Source organism: Mustelus asterias, chromosome 13, assembly GCF_964213995.1.
Source record: "Mustelus asterias chromosome 13, sMusAst1.hap1.1, whole genome shotgun sequence".
NCBI classification, from domain to species: domain Eukaryota; kingdom Metazoa; phylum Chordata; class Chondrichthyes; order Carcharhiniformes; family Triakidae; genus Mustelus; species Mustelus asterias.
This window is the reverse complement of record NC_135813.1, coordinates 22072081-22088054: the sequence shown is the minus strand read 5'-3', so window position 1 is coordinate 22088054 and position 15974 is coordinate 22072081. Positions and strand designations below refer to the sequence as shown.

The 15974-nt window shown below is 39.8% G+C and overlaps 1 protein-coding gene across 1 annotated transcript in view; it reads right to left on the bottom strand.

Moving 5' to 3' along the window:
* The window catches only part of psmb7 (proteasome 20S subunit beta 7), a 60537-nt gene that overhangs the window by 13174 nt on the left and 31389 nt on the right, over nucleotides 1-15974 (bottom strand). The window contains exon 6 of the mRNA XM_078226507.1: nucleotides 12980-13038. Coding sequence (XP_078082633.1) covers nucleotides 12980-13038 — 59 coding nt within the window. The remainder of the gene's footprint in view (nucleotides 1-12979; nucleotides 13039-15974) is intronic.

Below are 15974 nucleotides of genomic sequence, written 5' to 3'. Positions count from 1 at the left end.
TTCGTGTTACAGAAATTTGGATATCTATTTTTCAAATCATTTACCCTTATAATAAAAAGCAAAATTTATAAGCAGTGATTAAAATTTAAATACAATTATTTCTGGGTTTCTTTATAAAGTCTTATCCCTGAAAGTTTTAAGCAAATGGTTTTCATTGTTAGTTTTAGTTATTAGGGAAAAAAAATCAAATACTATGATTGTGAATTCAAACAAAGTGCTTTTTCCCCATTGATTTCATTGTTCTTACATTAAGTATGTTACTTTCAATGCAAATTTAACATCTGCCACCCCTAGAGCCTTAGGTTACTTTCAAGATAGGTTTGATCAGTAATTCAAGTTTAAATGAATTCATCAGCAGTATATGTTTCAAAAAACACTGATTTGGTCACAAACATTATCAATAGGAATTTAACATGATTAATTCGCAAAGCCACCATTAACGTCCATCTAGAATAGAAATAAAGAAGATAGCTTATGCCAGGATACTAAAAAATACAATGTCAATATTTTGACATAAATTCTTTACAACACAAAACAAAGCTAGTTGAAAATAAACTAAAATATACATAATGCATTCTGTAATCTGGCTGCACGTTGCATAATTCAATAAAATATGGGTTTTGTAAGTACTCCTATGGGAAAGGACAATTAATATATTCAGAATTCTTTTTACAAAATGGCAATTTTGTTTCCTCCAGGTTATGCAGTGTAATTGTCCGAACAGTCAGGACAGAGTGTAGAGCTACTGAAATAATGACACGATAGTCCAAGAGCCTCAAGACTTTTTTTTAAACTGCTTTGTCAGAGTATTCACCACGACACTAATAGTCTTGCTTTATCTCCATTGCCTGCTGTCTTGATCTGGTAAGCAAACCTCACAGCAAGCGGTCACCTTTCTATGGAGTCATTAAAACTCAAAATGTCAGCTGGTGGTAGTAGCCTGTGGACTTCCACACCTGAGCCCTATGGCAGGCACACACAGGCTGTTTGGATCACTGTCAGTTACAAACACTGAATTCATATGCAGCCTGTCATTACTCTCCCATTTTCCATCTGACAGATGTGATCTAAATGAGATTGATTAAAGTGTGTGTAATTCAGAGGATAAAAAGTTTTCAGTTAATTTCCACCATGTTAACAGCAAAATTGTTTTTCAATGCCTTCTCTCAAGAATTTGAAAAAACGCATGCCACTTCAGCCAACTTTCCATTGTAATGGAACTGGCACTTTGCAACCATAACAAGTTAATAAAAGTGTGGAAAGAGGAGGGTGTGTGTGTGTGTGTGTGTGTGTGTGGCTGAGGACAGTCTCATTCCTGGTGACTATGTATCATCGCTGTTGCTAATGTTGCATTTTCTGCCACTGTTTAGTGATAGGAAAGCAAGAATTGAAACAACCTCTGGTGGCACTGAGCTCTGGAGTATGTGCTATTATTGTGGTAAATGGGAGCCGAATGATGTGATGCATTCAACCAGCTCTCGTTTGCTATATAAAATGCAATACAATTCAATATAATTGGCCCATGACAGTCAGTGCTCGCTATATTTTGCTATGGTCTTGAGGAATTTCTGCTGCCTCCAAGCATCCTGTCTTTCAAATCAAATGTGTTATTTTTAGGGCAAAAAAACAAATTAGCGACTGTAACTACTGGAAAGTGCCAGAGTGAAAGGGAACACTTCGATACACCCTTTAAAGAAAGCCATTTAGCTCTTAAAAATAGGTATTTGCATTGCCTCCACTTCTAACTTTTGTTCAAAATTAGTGTTCGACTCGCAAATCATGTTAAAACTGACCAAGTGTACAAATCATATTTATTCTTCCTATGGAATCTATATGTTGGAAATTTCAAGGACAATGGAAAATATTTATTCCCTTTGCCCATAGGTGTCTCTTTCACCGTCATCCATAAAAACGCATCTTTTTGTCCAAGCTTTGCTACTTGCTTAGGATACCAGAAATAATAATTACTATATTCTAATATTTCTGAGCATCAACACCGATAGGAGAGCAATACGTTGATTCTTAAAATTATGCGGCCACTTTCATCAGCGTTACTTAAATTAAACTTCTAGCTTGGTAGCAAACCTGCATTTTATTGTTAATTAAATATCTGACTCTGGAATTAGTCCCTTGATTGACTTCAGTTTTATCAATGTGAAGAGACATTTAAAGATCTATTTGCAGTTCTATCTTGTATTAAGTAAATTCCAGCACCTGGTTAGTTTGCTACTACACAACTTATCATGCTGGAGTTACTGATAGCTGGCTGCTTAGCCATTGTCGATACTTAGCTTTTGGGACTGGAAGTCAACCCTAAACTTCAATTCAGGTGATTATTGAGGGGTCTATACACTAGATGGGAAATCTCAAATAGTTTCCAGGAAGCACAAATACACAAGGAAAAAACAGACATACATCATTTAAGTCCTTGACAATCTCACTGAGGCCATAAAGGTAAATGACATGGTGCAGGAGAAGATCAGATCTGTGCAAGCATCAGATTCAGCCAAGAAGGAAACTCATATTACTGTACCTAAAGCAGTGCTCACAGTTACTAAACAGTGATCAGCTACCTAACCTTTACATCCAAGCCTGATCCTGTTCACCTTGCAGCCACAAACTTGCACTTTCTGGTGGGGTCACATAGATTGCAATCTATAGCAGGAATCCTGGCTGACTTTAACTTTGCTCTTTCACCCACACATGCAGTTGCTAAAAATATAAAAACTAGGGAGTCACTTACATACAGGTCAGATTCAGAGCTCTCAAACTCTATTGGGGTGGGCTTATGAAAAAATTACATTTCATTTGTGAGAGATGCGCCAGCCTGGATCTAATCACTCCTGTTCTCCTAACGAGTGATGTGACCATCCTAGCCTCCTGAAGTTAGAATTCTCTGATTTCAGAGCACGAAAAAAGATGGTTCAGTTCATGCCATAACGGCAAGAACCAGAGAGGTATGGAAGGTGGCAGAGAAGGATACTAGAATGATTTCAACATCAGGGCATCAGGCCTGACAGAGAGAAAATAAAGCAATGAAGAATTGCAAAAACAAGAGGTTTAAAAAAGTCAGAAGGCTACCAAAAAGAAGCAAATTGAGAAATATCCAGAAAGGTATAATAGAATATTATGTAAAGAAAACCTTGTATAAACAATTGAAAATGTAAAATGAAGCGCTGAAATGTTACTGGTTCTATGTTATTTTCTTGGTGCATTAAGCATTGTTGTGTATACACACTAAAAACAAAGCAAAAGATAAAAAGAAACAAGAACAGTGGTCATTTTGACAAGGGACAATATTGTAGGCGTTTCATTCCTATTTATGCCTGCTTTCTCATAGTTAGTTTTAAAATCAAAGTAGAAAATTCTGAAATGCCATCCAAGCACAATAATATGCATATTCTAGTTTGCAAAAGCACTGCATTGTAAGTACTGCATGAGCTTAGCTGATTTAGTTGTTGAAGGTAGATCCATAGCTGCCCAAATGACAAATTAATATCGTTCTATAGTAGTTGTTTGGTGCTTGGCATCACAATTCTGAAGCCTATGGGCCCATCAGGGCTGAAACTGCTCAGATCTTCAGCAATCTATAAGTGTCCCTCTAGAGGCCAGTACTTGCATCAGTATAAAATATGATACCATAAATCAGGCTGCAGAAGTGGCACTTGTGCACATCACCATCCATCTCACCACTCATCTCTGAAGGGTCTTGGGTAGAGCTTATCTCTCAGCTGTGCAACAAGGGACCAGACAATCAAGCAACTGGCATTGACAAAGCATTTGCTGCTTACATCTGAAGACTACAACTCAGAGGCTGTGCACAAAACAGGTCCTGCTGGTACTACCTTGCCTCGGGCACTGGCAGAACTGGTGGTGGCACATCTTCAAAAGCAGCGAGTCCAAGTGCTAGCAACCCACAGAAACCGGGTAAGCCTCCAGCCTCTGTTCTTTAAGTTGGAGTGCCTTCAAAGCCTAGAAATGTGACTGTAGGGCTCAACAGCTGCCATCGCAAATCTGATATGGCTGCAGTTTTGAGTAGTGCTCAAGATTCATGCAAAAGAATATTTCAAGTTGCCATTATTGCCTGTCATGGATTTATAAATACTGCTCAGTGTCTGCCGTGGTGAGCTTCTCATGGGACTCCACTACATGACAACACAGGAGAATGAAAAAGCAGGCCAGCTCTTTTGAAAAGTCTGACTTTAATTTTGCTTACATTTTATTCATTCATTGATTACTTTTAACAATGATTTAGTGCAGCCGGTATCTTCATTTCCAATGGATTTCAACTGCTGCCTTAATTAAACTGTCCTAATTACTTCACAAACACTAATTTACAAGTTGAAACCAAGGGTGGCAGGACATTTGCTTTTAAATTTTATGCTGTTGTATACATACCCTTTATTCACTCTCGTCCTCATAAGGCATTTGACAAGTAGTACAAAGGAGAGTATTGTTAAAATAACAGCACATGGCACATTTAAAACTAAAGTAAAAGAGGTACACAGGCCATGTTTCTTTAGAATTCATTAGTTACTTCCATTAAAATCTTGCAACAATGAGAAACAAAGGTATGTTTAAACACAACATGTTTTCTCATTTCTTAAATTTAAGAAGCCCAATCTCTAACTGGAATAATGCATATGAAGTAATCAATTTTGTAAATTTCCCACCCTAATGCTGGATGCTCAGAAAACAGGTTTCTCTCTGTTCAATAGAACAAGGGGAGAAAGCCAAAGCCAGTGAATTATTTGTAGCTGGTTAGGAAAAGAATAGAACTCCCCAAAGGCTCAGAGAATTTGTACATTGCTTCAAGGTGGAACTGAATCTAAGAGATCAAAAATGTCTCCTCTCCGTTCAGTTAGGGGCATTGCAATTGACTGCAATGTTCAAGATGGAAGCAGGGGAAAAACATTTCAAATGACATGATGTGTTGGTAGACATCTAATTCAGCTGTGATACCCAATGTAAGAATTGTAAGCTGGCACTCCCTGTCTCAGTACTCAGTATGGGCGAAAAATGGAAAGAAAAAGTGCAAGTTAAATAAAATGGATGGACAACAAAACTTCTTTTATCTCTCCCAGACACATGCCATTTTTAAATGAAATTCAATTTGAATCAGAAAGCAGCAAGCTAGAACTTGGAACATCAGCCATTTCACGAACGAGGAACGTTCAAACTCTTTTGTGCTGTTAGGAAGGTCAACTTACCAGTCCATACAGAAAGGGACTAGTTGATGGCCAAGAAACAAGTTACTCAAATGACAAAAACAGTTTTAGAAATGTAAACTTTTACATGGACTTTGATGGTTTTAAAATATGGAATATTAGTCAGGATTTAGCTCTTCATGTGTTGGAACTCAACATGTTAATTAGAATAGTTTATCTTTTCAATGTGTTATGTGTTGCCACCCAAGATACACTGATTTTACACAAATGCGGAGGGCAGGATTTTCCAGCCCTTCCCAATGGTGGGATCTTCCAGTCCCGCTGATGGGATCTTCCGGTCCCAGTGAAGTCAATGGAAAAGGGATTTAAATGGATCACTGCATCCGCCACGGGGAGACCCACCGCAGTAGGGCTAGAAAGTCTTGGCGATACCTATCTTGTACCTTCACATTTACTAAGCTTACATCCAGATACTGAGTTCTTCCAAGTAAATGGAAAATAATTTGTTTGTCTTGTACATTCTTCCCTTGAAAATACAGAACATTTAAATGTTTTATTCAGAGGGATTTGGGTGTCCTTATATACATGCAGGTTAACATACAATTACACCAATTATGAAAGCAAGTGGCATGTTAGCCTTTATTACATTGGGACTGGAGTATAAGAGTAAGGAAATCTTACTGCAATTATATAGGGTTTGGTGAAACTACACTTGGAGGACCATGTACAGTTTTTGTCTCCTTACCTAAAAAAGGGAATACTTCGCCCTGGAAGGGGTGCATTAGATTGACTTCTAGGATGGGAGAAGGTCTATCCCAGGAACAGAGATCAAGTAGCAGGGCCTATATTATCTGCAGTTTAGAAGAATGAGAGGTGATCTCATTGAAAAGTATAAAATTCTTGTCTAGATGAGGTAGATGCTGAAAAACTGTTTCTCCTGGCTGTAAGTGTGGTCTCAGGATAAGGGATCAGCCATTTAGGCTTGAACCAAAGAGAAATTTCTTCTCGGCTTGTGAATCTTGGGAGTACTCCATCCCTGTGGACTGTAGATGCTTAGCCAAAAACATATTCAGGCTTCACATTACTAACTTTGGAATCAAGGGATATGGGGAGAGGACAGGAAAGTGAAATTGATGTGAAAGTTCAGCTATGATCTTTTTCAATGGTATAACAGGTTTAAGTGGACATTTGGGCTACTCCTGTTACTTTTGAATGTTCTTAAGATTTGTTTCTTTCCTTCTCCTCCTTCCCAAAGTTTTTCACACTTGAAATGTCCTCTTGAACTGTGTACAGTCAAATACGTTCATCCTTCACCAGAATTGCCTGGAATCAACTCACCCAGATATATAATTCCAGAATATTTTCAGCATAATGTAAAGATGGGTAATATAAAAAAATGAATAGCCACTAAGGTTGCAACTTAGACTTCCCACTTTTGAGATTGATTGACTGATACATGTTGCTCTATATTCTTATAATTCATCACAGTGCGTCCAATTATTAAATTAATACAAGGATATCCCATTTTTAAAAGATACGTTCTTGGACACCACTACTTAAATCGAAACAATTTATATTGAGCAAGTTATCCCATTTAAATGTACAAGGACATGGGTTCCCAACCCAAGATATTTGACTCCTATGCATAATATAAATATGAAACAAACAAAAGACAATGTAAATAAATCTTCTCCATTCTCTGTGATGTGGCAAAGAACCAAAGAGACTTAAGTTTTGTTTTTCCCATTTGCTCTCAAATACAGCTACAGAACATATCCCCATGATAATAGCATTTTTTTAAAAGATTGATTTCCTCTATACTCACTTACATTAATTTGCTTCACGCCTTAAAATGACCAAATTCCCTGTGCTAAATTTCCTCTTGGATGTGGATTACTGGGCAGCTTCTCGGTCTCAGTCCTTTTCCTTTCACAGGGCCAGTGACCGCTCTCTGGGTGGTGGTGGGGTGGGTGATCAGTATACTAGCAGGGCTCTGGTTTGGGGTAGCACTCATGGATCTTGGAGGGTTCAGAATGCCCCGGGGGATCTGAGTTGGATGGTGGTGATCAAGATGGTAGACCCGTGCTCAACCTCCTGGTGTGAGTGAGTGTGAGTGTAAATGGCTGTGGACTTGTCCTTAGTGAGGATTCAGAAGAAGAAGGTGTCCTTGGCCATCAATAGGAGGAACATGTTCCAAGGGGATGCATGAAAAACCTAAGATAATAGTTTGCTGTCAGATGCTCTTTGAGAGAGTCAGTGCCAACACGATGGACTGAATGGCCTCCTTCTGCACTGTCAGGATTCTATGGATTTATTTGTTCCAACTACACTAAAACAAAACCTCTCTATTCGTATTCAGGATTATACAGAGTATAGCTGGGAGATAGCGGTGCAGTGACAATTTCACTTGTCAAGTAATCCAGAGGCCCAGGCTAATGCTCTGGGGACATGGGTTCAAATTCCACGGTAAGAAGCCATTAGCTTTCAGAGCGCTGCTCCTTCATCAGCTAAGTGGGAGTTCTGTTCACAAACAGGGCATATAAAGACACAAACTCAATTTACAAAATAATGGTTGGAATGCGAGTCTTTACAGGTAATCAAGTCTTAAAGGCACACACAATGTGAGTGGAGAGAGTGGAGAGAGAAGGTACACATTGTCTGTACCTTTAAGACTTGATTACCTGTAAAGACTCGCATTCCAATCATTATTTTGTAAATTGAGTTTGTGTCTTTATATGCCCTGTTTGTGAACAGAACTCCCACTTACCTGACGAAGGAGCAGTGCTCCGAAAGCTAATGGCTTTTGCTACCAAATAAACCTGCTGGACTTTAACCTGGTGTTGTGAGACTTCTCACTGTGTTTACCCCAGTCCAACGCCGGCATCTCCACTTCAAATTCCACAACAGCTGGTGGAATTTAAGTTCAATTAATGACAAATCTAGAATATAAAACTGGTATCAGTAATGGTGACCAGATAATTATCATCGATTGTGGTAAAAAAAAAACCCCATCTGGTTCACTGAAGTCGTTTAGTGAAGTAAATCTGCTGCTCTTACCTAGTTCTGGCTTATATGCGAATGCAGACCCTTGACAACATGGTTGACTCTTAACTTCCCTTTGATATGGACAGGCAAGCCAATCTGCTGTCTCAAACTGCTACAGAAAAGTCAAATAGACTGCAGATGTTCAAGAAGGTGGCTTACCATCACCTTCTCAACTGCAATTAGGAATGGGCAATACATGGTCTTGCCCACATTCCAAGAACAAAACAAAAATGCAGGTTAAAATATATATTTTTTGTTAGTGAATAACAAACAATGTTTAGGTAATGTGCCAGCCATGTATTGCAGTGCCTACAGAAAAACATTTTAAAAAGAATTCTCTTTCCTTAATGACTGACTGGTCAAACCAGATACGTTGCCATTTCAAACTGAAAAAGAATACAGCTGATGCAAAACCTACAACTAAATTGTGACCATCGTTCGAAAGCCAAAGCTAATAACATGCATTATACAAAGAATTCAGTTCAGGACCTTTATTTTGATGTCTCATTACAATATAACCTATTAAATTATATATGATTTAGTAACATTATGGTGCATATTAAAATGGTTCAGCAGGGAGTGGCACCTAAACGGAAATCACCAGTAATCGAAAGGTTAAGATTTATAAACTAAGGAAACATGCAACTAGAAAAGGCCATCTAGTTCACTCCTTCTAACAAACCATATACAAATTTCGCACAGTACTCATTTTAATCTCCCATGGGAACAAAAGTCCAATTTCCAACCAATTACACTTTTTTTCCCTGACCTGAAAGCAAATCAAGCAAAATCTCCAGGATATTCCTCTAGCATTCAAATCCCTATCACTAAACCCTATGCCCTTGCATTTCACATACAACACTTTCATGTTTCCTGGAGGACTGGGAAGAATATCCTGCAGCACATTTGGTGATCTATATTTATCCTTATCATCTTTGGTCCTTCCTTTAACTAAATAAACATTAGCAACTGTTATCTGACATTAGCAGCTGTAAAAAATGTTTTGGCTGATGTTTGTTCTCCGCAAAGGACAACACATATATACTTCGGTGCCCTTACATTTAATTAAACGTTGGGTACTGCAACATGTCACTACCTGTTCCATCTGCAAACCAAGGAAGCCTTACTGTGTGCCACCACTCAGCTATACTGTTCCCAAACTCTGATTCCACAGGGCTCTCCCCATTTGACAAGGCTGCAACAAAACTACTAACAAAAATGAGTGTGCATGGAATTGGGAGCATCCATTGGCTTGGGACAGGGAATTGATTAGGAGTTAAGAGACAATGCCAGCTTTGAGTACATGCTCATCTAAATCACAGGCTTCAGATGATGGAAGGATTCGAAAGGATAAAGAGAAACTATAAGTGAATTTTAATTCTCAAAAAGAGGTGCGATACAAAATTGTTAAAAATCTGAAACTGGATCCCAATCTACCTACTTCCAATTTTAAAGTAGGCAGGATGGGGCCAGGCAACCAACCTGCTTGCAGGAGATAGGGTGGTAATTTAACCATAATGAGGCTGTATAACTCAGAATTAATCTAACCCTGGCAGACAGGGTTTCTCAAGCTTCAGGAAAGCCAGCAGCTAAGGGGAGGAAGGGACTTGAGGAAAAGAGTACCTTTTCATTTATCTGCAGGATCTAGTTTACCTGCATTGTTCAATTGTCTACAATCAGAAACTCCCCAATCCTTTTGATCCACCTCCTCCCCCCCCCCACCCCTTCAAAAACTCTTGATCCTCTTCAACTTGCCGCTTTGTAAATCCCTTTTCTGCATAACAGCTATAATAGAAGTTCATTACACCTGGCAGGTTCAATGGAGCCACTACACTATCTCAATATTGATGTCTATAGCACTGCAGTATTGCATAATTCACAAAATCTTCTGCAACATTTTCCAGTTTGAATATGTACTGTCGATCCAAAACTTCTCCAGTAAGCAGAGAATGGAAGGGGGTATTTTGCGAAGTCTACAAAGGCAAGAAGCCTATAGGCGGCACGATCGCACAATGATTCACACTACTGTCCCACAGCGCCAGGGATCCAGGTTCAATTCCCGGCTTGGGTCCCTGTCTGTGCGGAGTCTGCACTTTCTATCCATGTCTGTGTGGGTTTCCTCCAGATGCTCCAGTTTCCTCCCACAGTCCGAGAGACATGCTGGTTAGGTGCATTGGCCATGCTAAATTCTCCCTCAGTGTACCCAAACAGGCACCGAGGTCTGGCGACTAGGGGATTTTCACAGTAACTTCATTGCAGTGTTAATGTAAGCCTACTTGTGACACTAATAAATAAACTTTAACGTGGTGGGCAGAATGACTTAATTAGGTGCGATTCAAAAGTTTAGTCTCCCAACGGGACAGGTTGAGATGTGGGGTGCGATTCTCCCATCCCGCTGCGCTGCTTTTTCAGCACTGCGGGCCAGAGACTCGAGCAGAGGCCATTTTGCGGGCTCCCGGCTGGGGCCACGACCTCCACACGTCTCCCAGTGCTGGATTTACGGCGCCATCAGATCCTCATTAGTGGGCCCGTGACTGAAATCTCCAGGCCTGCTAGCGTCTTCCCTGCCCCCGACCAGGATTGATTCACTCCAGCGGGGTTTACTACAGCTTCCCACAAGTGGAGAGCTGGCGCCCTGACCCTGCTGGAGTGAAGGCAGAGGGGAGGGGGGGGTGCAGTCAAGGTCCCCCAGAGGGTTGGGCACCGGGGGAGTGCCCCCCCGGGCATTGCCCCCATGGCAGTGCCAGCCTGGGCCCCTAGCACTGCCCAAGAGGCAAAGTGCCAAAGCCCAGGGCACATCCTGGCATTGCGCACCGGGCATAGGGCAGTGCCAAGGGGACAGGGGGTCCTGCTGCTGTCACTCTGCAGTTGGGAACAGTGGGGGAGGGAGGCCAGCGATCGGGGCTGGCCATCGGGGTTGGGGGGGTGGGGTGGGGTAGGACTACTTGTGGTGGGGTGTGGGGGATGGGGCCGGAGATCAAGGCGGGCCAGGAAGGGGAGGGCTGTGGCTGGGCCTGGGCATGTTCAGGATGTTTACCCCAGTCCAACGCCGGCATCGCCACATCATGTTCAGGAGGCCAGTTATGGGCCGTGGGGGTGGGAGAATCCCCCCCATCGTGTTTGCAGCATGTCGAGCATTATGCCATTTTGTTACAAGTTCATTCCTGCAATATAGCTACATGCCATGAATACACATCAATATTAATAAAGTCCTATCTCCAATACAAAAAGTGAGTGGAATATGAGAATCTTGTGATACCCAGTTCAACATTGTTTAAAGGTGGTGTGCACTTGCTGGCTTTATGCTGGTCAGCCATTTTCCTTGTTTAACTATATGGCACAAGGGAGGGGGAGCAGGAGAACGGACTCTTGCATGGAGGCTGAAGACCGGCAAAAGTAAGTCAGTGGTGAGCAGGGTTGTGAAGTGGGCTTGGGGGCATTCTGGATTAGAAGAGGGATCCAGGGATGGACAGAAGATGGGGCCTGGGGCATGGAGGAGTGAAGTGAGAAGGGGCTGGTGACATGCAGCCTCTTTTTATTTAAGTTGATTATCTGCCGCCTGGGACTGGATTGGTCACAATCCATCAACCTGCCCCCATCTTCCCCCACCCCTTACACCTGGAAATGGTGGACTGAGGTTAGACTTCTTATTTTTAATGCCTTAGCCGCCCACCCAACCCAAACCACCCATTTTTTGGGGTTGAAACTCCCTCCATGAAGTTCCTTACGAAAGTGCTATTTTCCTTTAGTATATCAGTACACTGAACTTTGCTGTCTCCGAGCTAGGGTCATTTCCCCAACTGGAGTTACCTAATTTGCTGCTTCAAAAAGTGCAGTCACTTTCAGGTCTTGACAAATCTAAGACAAATTGATGCCTCTTCAATATTTTTGGAAGCATATTCTGTCCAATATAAAATAAAGTCGACACTGAGGAAAAATCTCTTTCTTCCTACTTTATTAGGGAACAGTACAGGGGTAAACCATTTATGCAACTGTTTCAGAAGGTAGCAAACACTTTGTACGAAAAAGAGCACTTTCTCAAGTTTCACTTGAGATTTTCCAATACTCATGCCCTGCAGTTCTGAAACCTGAAGTTACACTTATAAGTCCTGCATCAGTCAATGACGCAGATCATGTTCCATTCCGATCTTATTTTCATTCAAAAATATGATCCCTTCATAATTTAGAACATGCTTTTCAAGAACCAGAACATTCCTTGTTGCTTTCAGAACTTGCTTGGTTATTATATAAATCCTTGTATAGCATCTGAAGTAATTGTGGTGTTCTTTGCCTACCTTCCTTTATTGTAGAATAAGTAATTTTATCATCCCACAAAATGTATCTTTTTAAAAAATTAACTTTCACTTTTCTCTACAATATAAACTTTACGTTTTTAAGGCTTCTATGTTCAAAATGTGCATTTTAGTAAGCTCTTTAATCAATATCAAACCTAAAATCACATAATGCACAGTAGACAAGAAACATTTATTCACATCCAAGGTAATAATTTCATCAGATGTGAGCTAGGAAAGATGAAAAAAAAATCTGATACTGTATTCACACTCAGACTTAATGGCATTGAAACCAGACTGGTCTCCTTTACAAGTTGTGTTTAAAGTCTGATTTTCAAACCATATACATTCACCTTTTTGGGAACAGAAATTTTAGAAAATGAAAATTGCATTTAGATTCTTCTTTCTTCCTGAATTAAGGATCAATAAAAATGCGAACTCATCAGCTATTATTTACAGTGGTCACACACTCACCTCCATGTCAGCCTTGTATCGATCTTCAAATACTGCCATTGCGGCCAAAGATCCAGAACCTGTTTAAGAATTAAAAGTATTAAAAATCGCAAATATTATGTTAAGCTTTACAAATATAAAAGTGTGAAAATATTTAAGCACATTATTAGTTACAGCTACACGTACTGTAGTTAACTTCACAGTTTTAAAGACCATTGGTACACAGGTTGGATGGATTGAAGACAGATGGACAACAACTTGTTTTCCTTTCCTGCTCCCCTGCTGATCTAATAATAATGCAATCTCAAATTTTTGTAACTATCTACATTTTTTCAATTTGATTTGGAAATTGACTTCCAAATCAAATTAGGTCCAGTCCTTCTATTTGCTGTCCAGCCAGTTGCAGAAGCAGATGCAGCAGCAAGGCTGTTGTGTTGGTTAGCATACCACATGCAATCTTGAAAATAAAATCAGACTGCAGGTAGGTGGGAACACGCTTCAATGATGACAAACTAGCCCTTTCAGGCATAAAATCTCGCAATAGTACAGGGTGCAAAAGAGTGCAAAAGAGTGTTGGAAGGATTTTTTTTTAGACAAAAGATTAAAATATGGAATATATTACTATCAACAGCTATTAAAGCTTAGATCAATTCCAGAATTCAGGAGCAAATTAAACATTTGCGAAAGAAAATGCAGGTCAGGAATAAAATAACTCTGATGTTCAACCAGAGGTGGCAAAAGAATGACTGCTGAAATATCCAAGGGTCAGCTTGCTTTATTTGGAATTACTCTCATCACGGAATCAAAACACTACTGGCTTGGAGCCTTTCCAGAAATAGGTCAAATAGTCAGGGCTGATGTACAGTTGAAGTACCGGAGAAATTCTACAATGGTGTTGTTGTCTTTTGGGTGAGATGTTAAACTGTGTTGCACCACCAATCCAGATATATGTTTTAAAAATTCCATGTCCATCCATGATGTTGGACAACATTTCTCCCTAGGCCAACATCATCAAATACAGATATATCTCATCATTCATCACGTTTGCAGGAACATGTTGTGTTGAAAGTGGTGGTCACATTTGCCTATGTAACAATGATTTACACTTAAAGCAATTAAAAGTCTATGAAATGCTTTGGAACATCTGAGGACATGAAAAGACACTGTTTAAATGCGCATTCTTTGTGTGTTGAAATTCATATGATCGTATCATAAAACAATGTCTTATTCCTTTCATTACCAGGAAACCCATCATGCAGTTATTGACCATTTATTAAGGGGCAGCCTGGATTCGCCCTTTTGAGCATGGAGTGGCTTCCCACTAAAACGCCCCAAGAAAGTCAGTGTATGCAATCACTGAGGCTGAAACAGCAGCGAAGCAACATATCTGATCAGCTGGAGATCAAATTGTGCAGAAATGTACAGTACGTGCATGTCTAAACCAGACTATAAACATATTGTCTTCAGAGTACCAAACTGTCTCTTAATATATAGAGAAAACAACCTCTGGATATAGCAACTTTGTTTTCAAAACAACTTATATTTATATAGCACCTTTAACATAAACACATGGGTGATCGGGAAATGGGATTTACTGAGTTAAGGTGTGGGCAGCAGAGTTATGAAAGACCTCCAAGTTTACAGAGGGTAGTCTGTGGGAGACTAGCCAGGAGTGAGTGCATTGGAATAGTCAAGTCTCAAGGTGACAACGGCATGAACGAAGGTTTCAACAGAAGACGAGCCAAGGTGGGATGAAATTGAGTGATGTTACAGAGATTTGAAGTTAAGACAGTTCGCTGGACAAATGACGTGCTGTATGTTGTGCTTTGCTAAACAGAACAGATTCTAAAATGTTCTACTTTCCCATAAACTAAAGATCTCTTTCACTGACATCTGTCCATCAACATCCGGTAATTTTCATAAGCTAAACCACTGTCACCTCCATCTGGGCAGCCATACAGAAGAAATTACTAAACTCTTTAAAAATATTGATTAGAAAATGTTAAAATTGTGTAAAAATAGATTATCTGTCAATTTCAAATGGTCAATGAATATCCAATGAGATGGGACTGCAACTGCATGTGGTGTAAACTTACCAACTCCTATTCCTCCCATACAGCAAATATATAACAGCTCCTATATTAGGCATTAAAAGCGATTCAGCATCATTTTGAAAATGAGAAATGTTAACAATTTGTGCCACACAGAGCAAAGCATGGGGCTTCAAAACACATCATCCCATCTGCTATATAGTTACTAAATGGTTTAGAAACTTCTATTTCTGCTGAAAAATGCATTTGGTGCCTATTTTTCAATCCAATTAAAATAACTTTTTGGCATTTATTACTGTTTTAAGTAACTCTGCATACTACTTCTCATTTAGCAGGCCTGCACAAGGAACAGCACTTCCCATTTAAAGTGATTTGTGAACACTGGTCGACCTCCGCAATGGATTTGAATTGAAAAGAGGTAGCGATTAAAGGCTTTTGAATGAGATGTCCTGCTGACTTTATCAATTCTGGTGAATATGTAATGGCATAATACAACTTGACAGTTATGGTGTTGAGAAAAAATACTGACTTTCTCATCAGCAACATTTAAGCAGTCTGATTATAGATCAAATACAATGCCTAGAAGCACCAGATTTACAAGAAATAAATTGATCAGTGTGCTGAATAGTCATATTCAACCTGACAGATATCCCTGGGATAAAATATCACTAGGTTCGTACGATTAGAATGTAGCAATTTTCTGTAACAAAATCTATTGCTTAAAGCTGTAGGTAACCAAAAGGGTTATATAATAAAGCAATGACTGTCTACTGGAGATTTAAAGCATGTATCAAAACAGCTTAATTTTCTGCGTGCATATCCACTGGAATGAAATAAAGGAAAGCAGGTATCAGCTTAGCTCAGTTGCAAAACACTTGCCCGATTCAAAGAGTCACGGATTCAAACCCGTTATGAACTTGAGCAAATATTCTAGGTTTAAAACTCAGTAACGTGTTGAGTGAAGT